This window comes from Camelus bactrianus, chromosome 19 (assembly GCF_048773025.1).
Source record: "Camelus bactrianus isolate YW-2024 breed Bactrian camel chromosome 19, ASM4877302v1, whole genome shotgun sequence".
In the NCBI taxonomy this organism is placed as follows: Eukaryota; Metazoa; Chordata; class Mammalia; order Artiodactyla; family Camelidae; genus Camelus; species Camelus bactrianus.
Genome location: NC_133557.1, coordinates 32,759,745 through 32,773,574, shown reverse-complemented (window position 1 = coordinate 32,773,574; position 13,830 = coordinate 32,759,745). Strand labels below are relative to the sequence as shown.

The 13,830-nt window shown below is 65.3% G+C and overlaps 2 protein-coding genes and 1 long non-coding RNA gene across 6 annotated transcripts; 2 read left to right on the top strand and 1 right to left on the bottom strand.

Annotated features, from left to right (window-relative positions):
• Nucleotides 1-573: 573 nt before the first annotated feature.
• Nucleotides 574-4,850, bottom strand: FNDC11 (fibronectin type III domain containing 11). Of its 4 annotated transcripts, XM_074347655.1 has the most exons (4): nt 4,724-4,850; nt 3,715-3,931; nt 3,379-3,543; nt 574-1,623 (listed from the first exon to the last, which is right to left on the bottom strand). In XM_074347655.1, exon 4 carries the CDS (start codon nt 1,618-1,620, stop codon nt 619-621), a length of 1,002 nt encoding a protein of 333 aa, XP_074203756.1. In that variant the 5' UTR covers nt 1,621-1,623; nt 3,379-3,543; nt 3,715-3,931; nt 4,724-4,850; the 3' UTR covers nt 574-618. The 4 variants fall into 4 exon arrangements, with proteins under 4 accessions (XP_074203756.1, XP_010952636.2, XP_074203757.1 ...); XM_010954334.3 differs by having other exon boundaries at nt 3,379-3,931; XM_074347656.1 differs by lacking the exon at nt 3,379-3,543.
• SRMS (src-related kinase lacking C-terminal regulatory tyrosine and N-terminal myristylation sites) lies at nt 4,378-13,450 on the top strand. The gene is made up of 8 exons (XM_074347650.1): nt 4,378-5,056; nt 8,417-8,538; nt 9,055-9,206; nt 9,885-10,011; nt 10,130-10,288; nt 10,745-10,926; nt 11,028-11,184; nt 11,410-13,450. Exons 1-8 carry the CDS (start codon nt 4,695-4,697, stop codon nt 11,601-11,603), a joined length of 1,455 nt encoding a protein of 484 aa, XP_074203751.1. The 5' UTR covers nt 4,378-4,694; the 3' UTR covers nt 11,604-13,450.
• LOC141574077 (uncharacterized) lies at nt 6,777-7,986 on the top strand. The gene is made up of 2 exons (XR_012500721.1): nt 6,777-6,881; nt 7,234-7,986. It is a non-coding gene; the product is annotated as an uncharacterized LOC141574077 (long non-coding RNA).
• Nucleotides 13,451-13,830: the final 380 nt, after the last annotated feature.

Here is a 13,830-nt window from a genome sequence, read left to right as displayed (position 1 = left end):
GGGCGGTGGTACTGGGGGCGGAGGTACTGGGGGCGGAGGTACTGGGGCGGTGGTACTGGGGCGGCGGTACTGGGGGCGGTGGAACTGGGGCGGCGGTACTGGGGGCGGTGGAACTGGGGGCGGAGGTACTGGGGGCGGTGGAACTGGGGGTGGTGGAACTGGGGCGGTGGTACTGGGGGCGGTGGAACTGGGGTGGTGGTAACAGGGCGGTGACAGCCCCCAGTGGGGCCTGGGCAGGGCCTGGGGGTATTGTCTTCCCTTGGGGAATCCCAGCCCAGGAGGCGGGAAAGAGCGGAGCCTGTGCTGGGCCCACAGCTGGTCATGGAGGGGGTGGGTGGGGGAGAAGTGGGAGAGGCTGGGGCCCAGGGGTGGAGCCCTCAGGGCAGCCACATGCTGGGCTGAAGCTTCTCGCTCCAGGGGTCAGTGTTCTGGAAAGACCGGCAGGGGCTCTCCCTGGAAAAGGTGCAGGAGCTGGAGGCCTGGGGCTTGAGGGTGGGCTGGGTTGGGTCAGGAAAGACACTCACAGCTGCTGCCGCCTTTCAAGTGTAAGCAGGTTGGTCTCTCTCATTGTGTGCATGTGTTTATTCTCCTCTTTATTAGTGGATAAATATCAGAAAATCATCTCTCGGAAGGTGTGGTCAGGGGCAGGCCTGGCTTGCCCAGCCGACTGGGGGCAGGCCCTTCGGGGGGCCCTGGCCTGGTCTGCAGGGTGAGGCTGTCCCGCCAGGGCTCGTACACCAGCGTGTAGCTCTCGGCCCGCTTGACGGTGAACCTGTAGGAGCGGTTGGGCAGCAGGTTCCGGACGTCGAAGGTGCAGGCGGCCACGGGGATGATGCCGCACTGCAGGCACTCCTGCTGTGTCCGTGGGTCCAGCAGCTTGAAGCGCAGCTCAAACTGCTCGGGCACAGCTGGCTGGATGGTGACGAACCAGCGCAGGCTGACCCAGTCCTGGTAGGCCACCGACTCCTTGCGGTCGAACATGACAGGCATCTTGGTGCTCAACATGAGTCGGATGTGCGGGATCTTGGTGGCGCCAACGTCGGACACGAGGCGGTGCTTGATGTGCAGACGCCCCGGCACCATCATGGCCAGGAAGCTGTCCATGACGGCCGACAGGTCCGCCAGCTGCCGCTCCACGAGCCCCCAGCCGGCCAGGAAGGGCCGAGGGTTGGGCGACTCAAGCAGGGAGTCCAGCGCAGCGCGGCCGTGGTCCAGCTGCTCCAGCAGGTCCCCGAGCAGCAGGAGCTGGATCTGGGTCTGGGCTGTGCCCACCTTCTTCATGCGCTGGAACTTCCAGGGGTCGATGAGCTGGAACATGGTGCTGGGCAGCACCAGCGGGTTCTGGTCGCCCAGGGCCAGGGGCTTGGGGAGGATCTCGATGTAGTAGGAGCACTTTCTGAGGAGCTCCATGCGGGCGTGGTGGCGCTTGAGCAGCTGGGGGCTCAGGTCTGAGGTCAGGAACTCGCGCAGAGCGTTGCGGCGCTCCACGTAGGTCCGCCAGGCCTCGGGCTCCAGCAGCTGCCTGTCCTCAGCCTCCTCTGCCTCCTCCTGGTCCAGGAAGGACTGGGGGCTGTCCAGCTTCATTTTGTCCAGGCCCAGGCCTGTCACCTGGAAATTCATGGTCTGGGAGCCGGGGAAGGGGGAGGGGGGAGGGCATGAGCTAGAACCATCAGACCGGCCTCTGCCACCCACCTGAGGGCTCGCTGGGGGCAGTGTTTGTGTGTGGGTGACTTCAGGCCCACTGCCCCTCCCACTGCTGGGCCCTCTGCCCTCCCCGGGGGCCGGGGGAGGAGGGCTCATCTCTCTGGAAAGAGGCTGCTTGGAGGGCCAGGCGGGCAGGCTGCAGATCTGGGTGCAAGTGGACGTTGAGGGGCCAACACTACTGGTTGTTGGCTCTGATGGCATAGGGCAGGGCTGAGACTGCGCTTGGGGCCAGAACAGCCTGTGCAGAACCCAGCCATTGACCAGTGGTGCGGCCACATCTGGATGGGGTCGCGGTGCCCCTCTGGAGCAGGTGAGAGGACTCAGTGTGATCCTGTCTGAGTAGCACCAGACCTCAGGGGGGACACCACTGTCCTGCAGACCCTCCACGCCTCACTGCAGGTGCAAAGCAGAGGACCAAGGTCTCTCAGAGACAAGGCAGCTGGGGACGGGGCCAGCTCGGGGGGCAGGCTGGCCGAGGCCTCAGCTCTGAGGAGTAATCGTGCCAGCTCCTGATGGCTGAGGGTGTGTCCTGGGGTATAACTTGGAGAGCTCACTGACTCCAGGAGAAAGGCCCCTAAGTGATGAGGTGTCAGCACGCTGCCTCACAGGGCGGGTGCCTGAGGCCAGGACACTTTGCAGCTTGCTCTCAGTCAGGGCTTTGAGCCCAGCAGGGACCCCAGAGCCTGGGTCTCCTTTTGCACCCTCCCCCACGTGGGTTCCCAGCTCTGAGTGTCAGTGGGAGGGGGCCAGTGCACCCCCCAGGCCTGGCAGGCCGTGGCCACAAGGCTGGGGCTCCTCGGAGAAGGAGCCAGCACCCCTGGCTGTTGTCCCAGGTCCCAGCCACTTCCAAGCTCAGTGAGACAGACCCAGTGGTTTCACTTGGGACATCTCATGTTGTCCCAACCCCGTGAAGTTTGGATGAATTACAAATGGGAGCTGAGAGGCTAAGGGACCCGCCCCAGTCTGCACTGCTAAGTGCAAAGTAAGGCTGGGACTCAAGCTGGTCCCCCCACCCTCCGTTGCCCCCTCCCCCCTGCCCCACCGGCAAAGGCCAGGCCTTGAACTTCCTGGGGCAGAGGCAGACCAGCCTTGGTGCTGCAGAGAGGGTATCAGGGTGAGGTGCCAACAGAGACTAGGACCCAGGACTCCAAGTCCCATGGTGGCCGGAGGCTGGGGCAGATTCAGGCCACCTCTGGAGGGAACTCTTGGTCCAGATCTGGCTACGGGACGGAAGTGTGTTCGTTTGCCAGTGGCCAGCGGTCTCAGTTGGAAAACTGTCTAGGGGCTGCTGGTGAACTCTGGGGAAGAAGCTGCCTGCCCTGGCGGGCCTACCCAGACCTACATTCTACTCGGCCTCCAACTTCATACCCCTGACCCCAAGCCCACTTCCCCTAAATCAACTTCCACTCGCGCCTGCCTGCCCACCTCCGCCTGCACCCCCAGCCCGCCTCCCCAGCCTCCCCGAGCCTCCAGCCTCCCCGCGCCCGCCCACTTGCCCTGCCTCCCGGAGCGGGCCGAGCAGTGCCGCCCACTGTGCGCAGAGCCACCGGCGCCCAGCCTCGCATGCTCGGCGTCCAGCCGGTTGCCATGGGGATCTCCGGCCTCTGTGACGCCCCGCCCTCCCGGGGGTGGAGGCAGGGTGGGCGGAGAGTCCAAGGCGTGGGGGTCGGATACCTGCGGCTGGAGGGGCTGCGGCAAGATCGCGCGCGGCGCGGTCCCGGGTCCCAGGACTCCGATTGAGAGAACCTCTCTTCCCAGCCGAATCTTCAGCCCTGGGCCCGCCTCCTGATCTCAGCTTGGACGGAACCGTCCAGAGGCTTGACTCCCTTCCCTGGGAACCTGGGGCGTCACAACCCGGGAGCCTCCTCAAGGCAAGGGACGCCTCTTCCTCCAACTACTTGGAGATCAGTGGCGGGAACCCTTCCAGCATGGCGTGTCTGCGCCTGGGCTCCCCTCCCAGGCTGTTCCATGGCAGAGCCTCCCCTCGGCACCCCCGTCCCTCCTACTGACCTCACTCTTGGGAGGAGGCTAAGCCCCAATCAGCCTATCCTCTGGGTCCAGGCCTGAGCGTCGAAGCCCCCGCAGGTCGGGCCTGGGAAGGAGAGCCCTGGGCGCTTACTCAGTAATTATGTTCTGTCGTTGTTACGGTTATTTAGAGGTCCGAGGAGCAAGAGTCGGATTATGTGGAAAGGGAGGTGCTGTCTGAAGGTCGAGGGGTGCCTGGCACCTGGAAAGTGGGGAGGGAATGAAAAGTAGTGGGAGGAAGACCCCAGACCTGCAGCCCACCCACAGAGAGGGGGTGGAGGGGCAGCGCAGCCTTCCTCCTCTGGGCCAGGCATGCCCTGGACCTCTGCCAGCTCCCATCTTCTTTTTTTCCCCCTATTTCTCATTCCTCAGCTAATTTTTTAAAATTAAACTTTCATTTTGAGATAATTGTAGATTCATCTGCAGCTGTAAGAAATAACACAGATCCCAAGTACCCTTTGCCAGAAACACCTTGCAGAACTGTCCTACAAGGTCACACCGGGAGAGTGACCTTGACACAGCCGAGACGCTGGCGACTCCTTCCCCAGAGGGACTTCCCCACTCTGCCTTTTACAGCTCACGAGACCCCACCCACCAGGCCCCGCCCCATAGCCCCGCCCCGACGCCGGTTTTGGGACACCCTCTTCCAGGCCGCCTCGACTCCGCTTCTTGGGCGGCTCCCACCCCAGCCGCACCCGGATCAGAGCAGTCGCGGGCCAGTCTTGCCCGCGAGACACCCTCGAGGCCGGGGAGAGGAGCGGCCGTCGTGTGTCCGGGGCTGGGGGCCCCTGCGCTGGTCTGCGCACCGCCGGGAGCGGGCGGGGGCTCTGCGCGCTTGGCCGGGAGACCCTGGGGAGACCGTCCCCCCTACACCGCGCGCAAGCTGAGGCCCCGCGCAGCGAGGCCCCGCCCGCTCGCCATCCCACCGCCCCTCTGGTGTCTCCCCGTCGGGAGCGTCGCGGGGCATGGAGCCCTTCCTCAGGAAGCGGCTGACCTTCCTGTCCTTCTTCTGGGACAAGATCTGGCCGGCGGGCGCGCCGGGGTTCCTGGACCCCGATGCAGACCTCGAGCCTGAGCCCGCGGGGGTGGAGCCCCCCGCCGCGGAGCCCTGCAGTCCCCCGGCGCCCGCGCAGCTCTTCAGGGCGCTGTGCGACTTCAGGGCGCAGAGCGCGGAGGAGCTGAGCGTCGGCCGCGGGGACAGGCTCTACGCCCTCAGGGAGCAGGGCGGCTACATCTTCGCCCGCAGGCTCTCCCGCCCTCCCAGAACCGGGCTGGTGCCCATCACGTGCGTGACCAGGGTCACCCCTGAGGCGTTCTCCGACCAACCGTGAGTACCACCGCTCAGGGGAGTCAGGAATAATCACAGGATGGAGTCGGGGGACTGCCCGTCCAGGGATACGCCTCCAGGCCCTGCCCCTCGGAGCTGAACAAGCACACAGGCGTGGGGCACAGACAGCCTGTGACCTCAAGCTGAGCCCTGTACCCCCGGGAGGGAAGGCGGCAAGGACTCTGTCCGGCAGGAGTGGCTAGGTGGCGCCAGGGGTCAGCTGCATGGTGTGTGTGCACGCTGCTGGCCAGGCACCCGGCGTGGTGGTCACTCTAGGGCCCTGCCCTGCTGGCCAGGTCCTCCTGCTCTCACACAGGGATTGAGCAGTGTTGGCTGAGTGGCCACTGCTTAGAGGGCCAGGGGCTACGATCTCGGGTGCAGTTCTGACCGAGAGTGAGGACATGAATCGGCGGAGAGGCCGTCCTTGTGCTGTGAGGGGGCAGGTGGTGACCCCGGCGTGGAAGGGGTGATACGGTGGGTCAGAGAGAGGCATTCACCTGCGCCTCTCACCTGTCCACCTTCCCCCAGTGCCCCCGCCTCCTGTGCTGGGCTAGCTATGGGGCAGGCATGGCCCTGGCCTTCGGGATTGCTCCCAAGGAGGCTTGTTTGGGGGGGTGGATGCAGTTGGGGGAACCTGCCCATTTCCCCCGAGTCCTCAAGGCCCCTGGGGCCAGGGCAGTCCACAGGAGGGGAGCGGCTGGCACGGACACTTGGCTATTTGCATGCCAGTCTGTGATCATGGAGGGAAGCAGAGTGGGGCACTCTCCCAGAGGGCTCCTCAGAGGAGGTGACCTCTCTGCCCAGGGTCAGGGTCTGCACTCAGGACAGGGTAGCCTCCTGGCACAGCTGTGTGCCGGCTCTGAGCAGGGCCCCGCCATATGGCTGTGGACATGGTACGTGGGCCTCAAGCGTTTGACCCAAAGCCTGGGCGTGGCCCCTACCTGTCTCCTCTGGATGCGTGGCCATGTAATCCCTGACTTCAGACGGATGGGGCCCCGGCCAGAGAACCCTCAGGGCGGAGATGCCTCTGCCTGGCCCCAGCCTGCAGAGGGGTGACGTGCTGGCTGAGAAGAGGCCAGAAGCTGGTTGGTGGACAGGGCTAGCAAAGCTAGGCCCACTGCCCAGTTCTCGCCCTGACATGGGCCCCTGGTCCCGCACCAAGCTAGGCCTGTGCAGATCAGCATCCGGTCTCAGCTTCACTCCAGCTGCCTCCAGCCTCCTGGGGCCCCTAGGTGTTCCCACAGTCTCCTGGGGGATTTGCAACTGGGGGAAAGCCTGAATCACAGGAAGGTGCCTTCTGAGGGGACTCCAGCCCCAACCATGCCCAGCCATTCTGGTGGGGAGGGGCCTACAGTCACTCCAGGTGGAGGACAGATCCCATGAGCAGCTCCGGGAGGTGATGGTAGGGTTCCGGGGGGAGGGGAGGGGCTGCTGGGAGGAAGAGCTAATGACTGTTTGCCTCTGCTGGGATGAAAGGGCTGACTACACCCACAGTGTCATTAGCCCCTGGGTCAGCTGGGCAGGGGGAGCCACTCTGAGAACATCGCTGAAGTCGGGGTGTGCACCGAGGCTCAGCCTGCTCCTGGCCCTGCTGTGGGTCCGGGGCGGGCTGGGGGCTGGGAAGCACTGCAGGCCTGGGAAGGGCCCCTGTAGCCCCTTCACAGGGGGGAGGCTCTCCTGGCTCAAGGACCCCGGAAGGAGGGCAAGGCCTGGCTGTGGAGGCCCTTGGTGGACGAAGCCCAGCGGCCTCATGTCTGCACCTCCTGCTCCCAAATCTAGGTGACCCAAGATGTGTCGGCTTTCCCCGAGCCTGCTGCCCAGCCAGGTCTGGTCTCTGCGGTCCCATGTCCTCAAGTCCTTGACCCTTCCTCTTGTGTCTGCTGACTTTAGCTCCTAATGTACCCCAGGCCTCTGCCTCTCCGTCCCCATTGCCCTACCTCTTCCTGTCTCCAGCTTTCCGCTCCCTCCAGCCTCAGCCTAGCCCCATGGCTGACTCTAGCCTCTTCCCATATCTCCCCAGGGTGGGCACAGGCTCCTGTCCTACCAGGCCCCAACCTCACCCCAGGCTCTAGCAGTGCCCACCTGCCCAGGACAGCCAGCTTTGCTTACCTCGTTCCCTCGTCTGGGGACACCTCCACCTTGTGTTGACTTACTGAATCATGCTTTGGGTCCTCCAGGATCCCTGCTGATTCTGCCCACCCCGCAGTGGTCTGAGAGCTGACCCACCTCCACAGTCCCCAGATCCCTCTGCCCTCCCCCCTTCAGGATGGATGAGGGGCTGTGTTCTCCAAACTGTCCCTGGGCAGCAGTGCCCCCCACCCAGGGGGCAGGCATCCTGCCACTGGGTTCCTGGAAGCTCCCAGAAGCAGGAGGGTCCAGGTAGGAAGCTGCTGATTCAGGGGTGGGGTCCCCACTCTGGGCCTCGGCTAGCAGGCACAGGCCATGGAGCAGGGCTAGGGGCTTTTCCATTTTCCTCCCCAGAATGTGGAACCAGGGAGCTGCACTTAGGTAGCCAGTCGGCCTGGATGGGGTGTCAGATGGGGGAGCCCCAGGCAGGCCCTCGCTCTACCCTGTTCTGCGCTCAGGTGTCTGAGCTCCCGGTGTCTGAGCATCCTCCACAGACCGAGGAGTGGGTGCCTGGGAGCCCCTGCCGCCCTGGTGTTCAGAGCCACCTCAGCACACCTGGCTTCACAGAGGAAGCACCTCTGTGTGCGCAGAGGGCCGGGGGCCGGGGCCTGCGCTGGGCACGGCCCCTCGGGGGCGGACATGCGATGCTTCCGGCCTCCCCCAGCTTCTCCACAGCCTCTCCCAGCCACTCCAGGGCGAGGCCTGTTTCTCTCACTTCACTTGTCCGCCTCCCAAGGTGTGCGGGCCGCGTCCAGCCGGGTGGTGCGCTGGTCCTCCTTGCCACAACTGCAGCCCCTCCCACGCAGGGGGCAGCTCATCAGGGCCCCCTGGTCCCTGGTGGACCCCTTCCCTTTGCAGTCCTCCACTCTGCAGCCTTGGACTTCGGTGGGTTAAGCCTGTGGCCTGGGCTCGTGGTCATTTTATGAGCAGGAGAGCCTATGGCTGAGGTGGTGGACAGTCACCTGACACAGGTCACTGCTAGTGGCTGTGTCACCCCTGTGCCAGCCCAGTGGTCCTCCCATCTGGTCCCTGACGACCCCAGAGGCTGAGCCCTGGGGGCTGGGGCAGGTGCAGACCCTGGGTTGGGCCACCAGCTTCGGGCACCGTGTGCATCTTCTCCCCGAGAGACTGCAGGACCTCGGGCCTCGGGTCTGCTATCTGCACAGGGTGGGCCTTCAGGGCCTCGGACCCACGTGGGGCCTGTGTGGGGACCGCTGTGCTCACCCTTTGCAGCTGGTACTTCAGTGGCATCAGCCGAGCCGAGGCCCAGCAGCTGCTCCTGTCCCCTGGCAACGCGCCAGGTGCCTTCCTCGTCCGGCCCAGTGAGAGCAGCCATGGGGACTTCTCGCTGTCAGGTACCGCGTCCCTGCCCCGAGGCCCCGCGCCCAGCTCCTGCCAGGCTGACTGCCCCGGCTGTTGGGTGGCTGCTGCCCAGGCAGTGCAGCCCCTAAGCCACCAGGGCCTGGCGGACCCATCCCCCGCCCCCGCACGCATGTGTTTCTTCACTTACACACTCACCCATTCTCCCGTCACCACTCACTCATGTGCTTGCCCACCTGTTCACCCCTGGACTGGTCCCTTCACCTCGATTCACTCACCCTGCTGCTCCCCCCCCTCCACCCACACGTGGACTCATTTGTCCCCCAAGTATCCACTGAGCACCTGCTCTGTGCACACTGTCAGCAGGAACCCCCCCCTCCGGCCCTCCCCACTGCCCCTGTGGCCTCCATGCAGCTCCAGTCATCCCAGGGCCTCAAGGAGGGAGCTGAGCCAGGCCCCGAGGAGGGTTGGGTGGGTCATCTGGTTGGGGTGGTGGGACAGTCTAGGGCAGGTTGCAGCCAAGACACAGCCTCCTTCTCTGTGCCCCCAAGTCCGGGCCCAGGCCAAAGTCCACCACTACCGCATCTCCACGGCAGCCGACGGCAGCCTCTACCTGCAGAAGGGCCAGCTCTTCCCCAGCCTGGAGGAGCTCCTGGCCTATTACAAGGTCCACTGGCAGCTGATCCAGCCCTGTGTGCCCCAGGTAAGCCCACTGAACCCCCACCTGCCAGGCTGCCCCTCGCCAGGCCTGAGATGCTGCCCAGAGCACACCCGGCTGGCCTGGCTTGGGCCGGGTGCTGCTCAGGTGTCCCAGTGCCTCCTCCACACTTTGGGTGGGGCCTTGCCCTGGGGCTGGGTCTGCTCTCACCATCTCAGGGGATCCCTGGCATAGGGGGAAAGGAGGCCTGTAGGGTGCCCTCTCCCACCGCCCAGCTCTGCAGTAGAGCACCAGGAGGGCAGGGACAAGTCTGGGGAAAGTGCCCACACAGCCCCAGGCCAGCGCGGAGGCTGTGGGGGATGCGGGAGGGACCCTGCCACACCTGCACTGGGGCCACAGTGTCTCTGCAACCATCCTGGGCGAGCAGTCCTGCCGGGGGCCGGGCAGCGATCTGGTTCCTCTGGTCTCTTAATGACAGCCCAGACGGGTGGTGATGAGTGTTTGTGAGCTGATGCCTACCGCCAGCAAAGGTGCCACTTTGGTCCGGAAGCAATTAGGGCCAAGCCTGGGGAGGCCAGCAGCTGGGCCCCTCACCCTACCCAAGACCAGGGTTGAGCTGGGATGCAGGGGCAGAGGGTGGGAGACCTGGCACCCGGGGAGGAGGTGCCCACTCTGCCCAGGAGCCACGTGCAGAGGTGCTGAGTGCCCCCCACCCCCGAGCAGGACAAGTGGGAGCGGCCACGCTCCGAGTTCACCCTGCAGAGGAAGCTGGGCGAAGGCTACTTTGGGGAGGTGTGGGAAGGCCTGTGGCTGGGCTCTGTGCCAGTGGCGATCAAGGTCATCAAACCAGGTGGATGGGGCCCCCGGAGCCTGGGGTGGGGGGGCACAGGGGAGGGGTGGTGCCCCCGGAGCCTCGGGTAGGGGGTCGGGGGTGGGGGTGGGTCCTGGAGCTCTGCCCTGTCCCACAGCTGACATGAAGCTCACCGACCTCGCCCAGGAGATCCGGACGCTCAAGAGCCTAAGGCATCAGCGCCTCATCCGGTTGCACGCGGTGTGCTCCGCGGGCGTGCCAGTGTACATCGTCACTGAGCTCATGCGCAGGGGCAGCCTGCAGGCCTTCCTGGGCAGTGAGTGTCTGCGGAGGGGACGAGGACTCCAGCCTGGGCTCGTGCCTGCCTTTGACTGCTCTCCAGGCCTCTATCCTGGACGCTCGATCGTCTGAGGCTTGGATGGCCATGGTGGGCTCTGGCCACGTGCGAGGTCGGGCCGGGGTCTGGGCACTGTGGTTCTGGGCTGGGTGGGATGCAGATGCGGCGGACCTCCATGTCACCAGCCCTGGACAATGTCAGCGGGGGCCCCGCCCAGCCCTGGGCGCCCCCTCCCAACATTGGTCCGTTTCTTGACCCAGGCCAGGCTGCCACAGAGCCGCCTGCTCCAAGTGGCCACTGCCCGCGGGGTCACTGTGGCAGCACAGAGCCCTCAGCAGCCTCGGTGGGCAGTGCTGTTCCGCCCCGTCTTAGACTGGCGCATGGAGGGAAGTGACGGGCAGTTCCCTGCGCCCTGACTGTCGGCCCCGCCTGCAGGCCCTGAAGGCCAGGCCCTGAGCCCGCCTCTCCTGCTGACCTTTGCCTGCCAGGTGGCCGAGGGCATGAGCTACCTGGAGGAGCGGCACATCGTGCACCGGGACCTGGCTGCCAGGAACGTGCTCGTGGGCGACGACCTGGCCTGCAAGGTGGCCGACTTTGGCCTGGCCCGGCTGCTCAAGGTCAGGGTGAGCTCTGGCCGTGGACCACGGCGGGGTGGCCGAGCGGCTGGGAGGGGAGGGTGCCACTCTGCCCACTGCCTGGCTGGTCTTGCCTCGCCCAGGACGACATCTACTCCCCGAGCCGTGGCTCCAAGATCCCTGTCAAGTGGACGGCGCCTGAGGCAGCCCACTACTGCGTGTACTCCCAGAAGTCGGATGTCTGGTCCTTCGGAGTCCTGCTCTATGAAGTCTTCACCTACGGCCAGTGTCCCTACGAAGGTGGGCCTCAAGGCCGGAGGCGAGGCGTAGTCTGAGGGAGGAAGTGCGGGAGCCAGCCCGAAGCAAGAGGTGCACCTGTCCCGGGGGTCACTGACCCTGGAAGGGGCTCCAGGCCTCAAGGCTGCCTGCTTGGCAGGGTCTGGCCGATGGCTGGGGGGAGGGCTCCACGGGGACCCCAGGCAGAGGCGAGGCAGCCCCCACCCAGCCCCTCATCCCCCTCCCCAGGAATGAGCAACCAGGAGACTCTGCAGGAGATTATGCGAGGGTACCGGCTGCCGCGCCCGGCTGCTTGCCCCACCGAGGTCTATGTGCTCATGCTGCAGTGCTGGCGGGGGAGCCCTGAGGAGCGGCCGGACTTCGCCACCCTGCAGGAGAAGCTGAGCGCCGTTGGCAGGCGCCGCCACCCTGCCCTCACGTGACTCGGGCCCCAGACACCTGGCCAGGGCCACCCCCTTGCTGAGGAGCCTCCCAACCCACAGGACAGGTCAACACACACAGGGGTCTCTGGTGCCCCAAAACTGTTGCCAGCCCGCGCAGCCTCTGGCCGTGGGCCACACGCCCTGACACGCTCTGACACTTGCATGGGCACGCAAGGCAGACATATGCAGACACCTGCTCAGACAGAGGAGGGGCTGGGGTCCTCTCCTGGTGTGACTGGTGTCCCTGGTGGGGTGAGGATCTCTGCAGAGAAGGCCAGATGGAGCCCCCTCAGCTCTCTCAGAGTCAAGAGTGAGAGGTGGGCTTCCCAGTGTCTCCAAAGTCCTGCTGTGGCCTTACCGAAGCGGCAGGCTGGGGCTCTCTGGCAGACTCGGGGCGCTGGCCACACGTAGCGCAGGCTGGGCACGGCCATCAGCACACGCATCAGCCCCCAGATCACAGCAGGAGCTGGAGCTGACGGCATGGTCCCCCAGCTGGCTTACCACAGCGGAGGAAGAGCTGGTCCCCACCCGCGGGCATCTTTGCGCCCAGAACCAGGGACCCAGGGGCAGCATGACTCCTGGGCTGTTGGCAGGAACCGGCTGAGGCTGCAGAAGCTGTACGAACAGCCCTTTCCATCTCCCTGGGGCTGGAGCAGAGAGGGCTGGGGAGGGGGGTGGGATGGGTCAGGCCACTGGAAGGTGACTAAGTTATGCTGGGGGTCGGTTCTCTGGGGGTGGGACAATGGTCAGGGAGGCAGAGTGCCTCAGGCGTGGGGCTGGGTGCTGGCCTGGCTGTGCAGGTAGGGGTGGGGCAGAGGCCATGTCGTCTGGGCACCTGGGTGATGACCAGCTCCCCTAGGAAAGGAAGCAGCCAGTTTCCAGGATGCGACTTCCCACAGGGCTGGTTTCAAGCCACGTCAGAGTGTCACCAAATGTGGACTGGGCAGGACATCACATTGGTTCCAGATCACCCTGATGGCTTTGGTCCCCAAGAGACAGACAGTGGAGGGCGGGGACTGAAACCTTCCCAGAGGGGAGGGGTGGGCACTGTGGGCAGAGGCAGCCCAAAGGACTAGGTAGGAGGTAGGAACAGGCCACTTCAGGGCCCCAGTCGGCCTGGCTGTGGGTCAGAGCCTGGGACACCGTCCTCCCGACCCAGGCAGACAGTAGGGGCAGGTGGGTTTGGCCTGAGCCTTTTGGGGCCGCAGGCAGCTAGGGGGTCTGCCTTGGTCTGCAGCCCTCAGGGGTGGAGCTGGGCTCCTTGGGCTCTGGGTGGTTCCCAGATAAAGTGGTGTGAGGTTCAGGGCTCCGGCCATGCTGGAGGGCTCACCCGCTTTGTTTCCTGGAAACTGTGGCATGTGCGGAGCGGGGCTGGCAGGCGCACTGTGGCCGGAGGGCTGTGCTGGGCGGTGACCGGAGAGGCGGGTGTGCTCAGGGTTGGGGTCACTGGCACATCCCTGGGGCATCTCTTCAGCACAAGCCAAGCAGGTCTGGTGGTGGTGCCTGGGGAGGGACCAGGGTCTCCACCTCAGAACCCTCCTGTGGCCCACATCCCGGTGTGGCCCCGGGAAAACCCCCGCACATCCGGCCGAGGCCCTGGACGCGGCGCCCAGGTGTCCCGGCAGCGGTGAAGGGTGGGCGTGCAGGGTGGGGCCTTGGAGCCCAGGGGAGCCGAGCAGCTCACCGCCCAGCCCTGGGTCCCTGCCCCCTGGGCCTGGCCCCTCCCTGGTCAGAACTGAGCGGGCTGCTCTGTGTGCTCACAAACTTGTGAAATGACACTTGTACTTGGTTTCAGTGAAGCGAGTGGTCCCATAGTCTCGTCTCAATAAAAGGGAAAGCACCAGGAAGTAGGGTTAGAGTGTGATTTCCCCTGGTCCTTGTCCTCACCACCTTCCTGTCGTGGCAGAGTTTCCCTGCTGGGCTCAGGGACTGCGCAGGCTCCGTGGGTGAGAAGGAGGCACCTGGCACTTGGAGAACCTTCGGTAGTGGGAAGAGACTCAGTGCCCACCGGGGCTTCCAGCAGCCGTTCTGCTGAGAGCTGCCTGTTGTTGTGTCCTGGCTCAGTCCCAGCAGCCCTGGGAGGTTTGGGAAGGGAGCGCCCTGGCTTGATCAGTTACCCCACCCTCCCTCCCCTGGTGCTCAGGTCTGGCCGTGTGGCCAGGGACACCTGAGTGGCTGCTTGGTGGGCAGGTTCCCCACAGCAGGGAGGCAAGATGAGCACCCAGAC